This window comes from Solanum lycopersicum, chromosome 7 (genome assembly GCF_036512215.1).
Source record: "Solanum lycopersicum chromosome 7, SLM_r2.1".
Lineage (NCBI taxonomy): Eukaryota > Viridiplantae > Streptophyta > Magnoliopsida > Solanales > Solanaceae > Solanum > Solanum lycopersicum.
Genome location: NC_090806.1, coordinates 57558154 through 57563229, shown reverse-complemented (window position 1 = coordinate 57563229; position 5076 = coordinate 57558154). Strand labels below are relative to the sequence as shown.

General features: G+C 35.1%; 1 protein-coding gene across 1 annotated transcript; it reads right to left on the bottom strand.

Moving 5' to 3' along the window:
* Positions 1-771: 771 nt before the first annotated feature.
* On the bottom strand, positions 772-1380 carry LOC109120711 (secreted RxLR effector protein 161-like). The gene has a single exon (XM_019214726.2). The coding sequence runs from the start codon at positions 1378-1380 to the stop codon at positions 772-774; it is 609 nt and encodes a 202-aa protein (XP_019070271.2).
* Positions 1381-5076: the final 3696 nt, after the last annotated feature.

The window sequence follows — 5076 nt, the reverse complement described above, 5'->3', positions numbered from 1 at the left end:
TTTGACTATGATATCTCAACGCTATAAATAGATATATCATTCACCATTGTATGACATGCTTGAATAAGAAAATTATCTCCTCTTTCTTATACTTCTTGTCTTTTTCTTCGTATATTCTAAGCTTTCTTTACAACAAATAATAATTATTTATTAATTTTATAAATTAATTTTTAGATATTTTAAAATAATATAGAGTAATTTTTCTAGATAGTCATCCATGTTTGGGAAATTATTTAAAAATATCACTTATGTTTGTTTTAAGACCAAAATATCACCCAACTTTGCCTATAAAAACCCAGTGGAAAAAAGCCTAGTGAAGGAAAAAGAGTACACATATCTCATAATACGCTTTGAATGTTGCCTCGTTAAAAACCTTACCAGGAAAACCCAACTTGGGACAAAACCATAGTTAAGGAAAAGAGTACAACGCGTATTTCACTCCCCCTAATGAAAACTTTACTTGATATCTCGGAGACGACGCATTCCAATCTTGTATCTCAACTTCTCAAACGTTGATGTTGGCAATGCCTTAGTGAATAAATCAGCAAGATTATCACTTGAACGAATTTGTTGAACTTCTATCTCACCATTTCGTTGAAGATCATGCGTGAAAAAGAACTTTGGTAAGATATGTTTTGTCCAGTCTCCTTTGATGTATCCTCCTTTCAATTGAGCTATACATGCAGCATTATCTTCGTACATTGTGGTTGGTATATTATTTTTCAAAGAAAAACCACATATTTCCTGAATATGATGAGACATTGATCTCAACTAGACGCACTCTCGAATTGCTTCATGGATGGCTATTATTTCTGCATGATTTGAAGAAGTGACTACTAACGTTTGTTTCATTGATTGCCAAGATATTGTCGTGTCTCCACATGTAAACGAATAGCTTGTTTGTGATCGAGCTTTATGCGGATCTGATAAATACCCTGCATCTGCGTAACCAATCAGTTCTGATTTGGATTCATTGGAATAGAACAAACCTATGTCCATGGTCCCTCGAAGATATCGAAGTATGTGTTTAACACCATTCCAATGTCTTTTTGTTGGGGAGGAACTGAATCTTGCCAGTAGACTTACTGCAAAACAGATATCTGGTCGAGTATTGTTAGCAAGGTACATTAGTGCCCCGATCGCACTAAGATAAGGAGTTTCATCACCAAGAAGCTCTTCATCGTTCTCTTGAGGTCGAAATGGATATGTATTAATGTCAAGCGATCTTACCACCATTAGAGTACTCAATGGATGTGAGTTATCCATGTAAAAATGTTTTAGTATCTTTTCTGTGTACGTTGATTGATGAACAAGTATTCCATTTGACAAATTCTCAATCTGTAGGCCAAGACAAAATTTTGTCTTGCCGAGATCTTTCATTTCAAATTCTTTTTCAGACACTCAACAGCTTCTAAAAGCTCTTTACGAGTGTCAATGATGTTCAAATCATCAACATACACAACTATTATTACAAATTCAGACCTCGACCGTTTAATGAAAATGCAAGGACAAATCGGATCATTTTTGTACCCTTTCTTTAACAAATATTCACTCAGATGATTGTACCACATCCTTTCTGATTGTTTCAATACATACAGAGATAGATGAAGCTTTATTGAACAAGTTTCTCTTGAATCTTTGTATGCTTCAGGCACTTTGAATGCTTCAGGAATTTTCATGAAAATGTTGTGGTCCAATGAGCCATATAGATAGGCTGTGACAATGTCCATTAGAAGCATTTCAAGTTTTTCATGAACTACCAGATTTATGAGATATCTGAAGGTGATTGCATGTACCACTGGAGAATATGTCTCCATATAATCAATGCCAAGTCTTTGAGAAAAACTTGAGCAACGAGTCGGGCCTTATATCTCATGACTTCACCTTTCTCATTTCTTTTTCGTACAAAAATTCATTTGTACCCCACTGGCTTGATACCTTCAGGTGTTCAGATTATCGTTTCAAAAACTTCACGTTTTTCTAGTGAAGGCAATTCAGCTTGAATTGTATCCTTCCATTTTGGCCAATCATTTCTCTGTCTACATTTGTGAACAGATTTTGGCTCAAAATCTTCATCTTGTTGCATTATTTCAATAGCAACAATATAGACAAATATGTTGTCAATCACAACATTATTTCGGTTCCACAACTTTCTCGTCGAGACATAATTCATTAAAATTTCATTATTTTCAGAAGTTCGAACCTCCTCATCATCATGTGTTATAACTTGGGTCTCATCTTGAGAAATTTCTTTCAACACATGATCATCCTGATCATTTATTCCTTTTCTTTTTCAAGGATTTTTATCCTTGGAACCAATTGGTCTACCACGCTTCAAATGTGGTCTACACTCATTTGCCTTAACAATTCGTCCCGTTGAGATATCAACTCGAACTGGAGCATTAACAGCTGGAATATGCGATTAAGTAATCCTTGGAAGATTAGTAAATGCATCTGGTAGCTGATTTGCAATGTTCTGCAAATAAATTATTCTTTGAACTTCTTGCTCACATTGGTTTGTTCGAGGATCCAGATGAGATAGAGATGATGAATTCCAATCTATCTTTTTTCCCAATGACTTATGTTCTCCCCCTAATGTTGGGTATACTGATTCATCAAAATGACAATCATCAAATCTTGTCTTAAATAAATCATCAGTCATAGGCTCCAAATATTTTATGATCGAAGGAGATTCATACCCAACATATATCCCCAACCTTCTTTGGGGCCCCATCTTTGTGCGTTGTGGTGGAGCAATTGAGACATACACCGCACATCCAAAAACTCTAAGATGGAAAATGTTTGGCTCTTGACTAAAAGTCAATTGTAATGGGGAGAATTCATGATAATTGGTTGGTCTTATGCGCACAAGTGCTGCTGCATGCAAAATAGCATGCCCCCACATAGACACAGATAACTTTGTTCTCATTAGTAATGGTCTAGCTATCAATTGCAGACGTTTAATCAATGATTCTGCTAGACCGTTTTGAGTGTGAACATGCGCAACTGGATGTTCAACTGTTATACCAGTAGACATACAATAATCATTAAATGCCTGAGATGTAAACTCACCAGCATTATCTAGACGGATTGCCTTTATTGTATAGTCTGGAAATTGTGCTTACAATCTTATTATTTGAGCCATCAATCTCGCAAAAGACATGTTGCGAGTTGATAATAAACACACATGTTACCATCTTGTAGAAGCATCTATCAAGACCATATAATATTTAAAGGGTCCACATGCAGGTTGAATTGGTCCACATATATCACCATGTATACGTTCCAGAAACGCAGGAGATTCAATTCTAACCTTAACTGTTGATGGTTTAATGATCAACTTTCCTTGAGAACAAGCAGCACAAGAGAATTCCTTTGATTGAAGGATATTTGGGCTCTTTAAGGTGTGCCCATGTGAAATCTCAATGATTTTGCGCATCATATTAAATCTAGGATGGCCCAATCGGTCATGCCAAATGATAAAATCATTAAAATTACTAAACCTTTTGTTTACTATGGCATGTGATTCAACTGTAATTATACTTGTATAGTACAACCCAAAAGAAAATGCAGGTAATTTTTCATGCACAATTTTCTTCTCTACATTAATTGTAGTAATGTAAAGGTATTCAACCTTTCCTTCATTAGTCGTCTCAACATGATAGCCATTTTGGCGAATAACTTTGAAACTTAATAAGTTTCTTTGAGACTTACTACAATATAATGCATTATCAATGCTTAATATTGTCCCTCCAGGTAGTAATAAGGTCGCTCTTCCAGAACCCTCAATTAATTTTGTACTACCTGATATTGTGTTGACATATGCCATTTTCATAACCAAATTAGAAAAGTATTTCTTTTCTTTTAATATTGTATGCGTTGTAGCACTATCAAGATGGCATACATCTCTATTACTCATCTTGAATCCAACTGACAACTGGGGATTTCTATTAATTTTCATTAAAATAAAAAACATCAAAAGAAGGAAGAAACAAAATTAACAATGGAAATTTAAATACTTCAACATGAATAACATAATAATTAAAAATACATAAGTAAAATATTAACAAACTTCATTCTCCAGCTAAAAGATCAAACATCAGTTTCGATCTTCAAAGAAGTCATCAACTTCCATATGAGTAATGTCACCAATGCCATCAAAAACATCATCCTTTAAAGCCAAATTTTCTTCAACATCCTTATCATATTTCTGAGATGTTCCCGACTTATCATCATCTTTAAGAGTCATATGTGACTCAGCTCGAGCATTGGAAAAGGAAGCACCACTTTTATTTACTTTCTTTTTAAGGAATTTTGATAGAGCCTTACAAAATGTTCATGTGTGCGACATTCATTCTTCCAATGGTATTTCATGCCACAACGACGACAATTACCTTTTGAGGGGTTATTTTGAGAACTCATGTGGTTCCCCCTTTTATTATGACTACCACCTTGACGATTAGTGTATCGTCTTTTATCTTTGTCACGTCCCCGTGCATTATTATATCCCCGATGATCATCTCTTTTTACTTCAGATTGATCACGTGCTTCCACCACATTTGCCTCCGGTAATGGAGCAGCTCCAGTGGGACGAGCTTCATGATTTTTCATTAAAAGAGCATTATGTTGCTTAGCCGCCAAAAGACATGAGTTTAGTTCAGAATATTTCTAAAAACTCTTTTCACGATTTTGCTGCTGCAATATCACATTTGAGGCATGGAAAGTAGTAAGTGTCTTTTTCAACATGTCCTCATCTTTTGTAGTCTCCCCTTTAAATCAGTCCACAATTCAAGTGGATCTTTCACCGTCAGATATTCAATCTTCTGGCCCTCATCAAGATGATGACGAAAGAAAATCATAGCCTTCGCCTTATCTTGACTCGATGCTTCATTTCCCTGAGTAATAGTGACATCAAGACCTTTAGCAGCCAAGTGAATCTCAGCATCGAGTACCCATGAAAGATAATTCTTTCCAGAAATATCTAATGCCACAAACTCAGTTTGGATAAATTCGACATAATGAAAATTATGAGAGAATATGTGAATTAAATAAAAATATTTATATAATACCTTTGCA

Excerpts from the sequence above, each read along its gene's own strand:
- LOC109120711 (XM_019214726.2), bottom strand. The coding sequence starts at position 1,380 with ATGAAAGATCTCGGCAAGACAAAATTTTGTCTTGGCCTACAGATTGAG.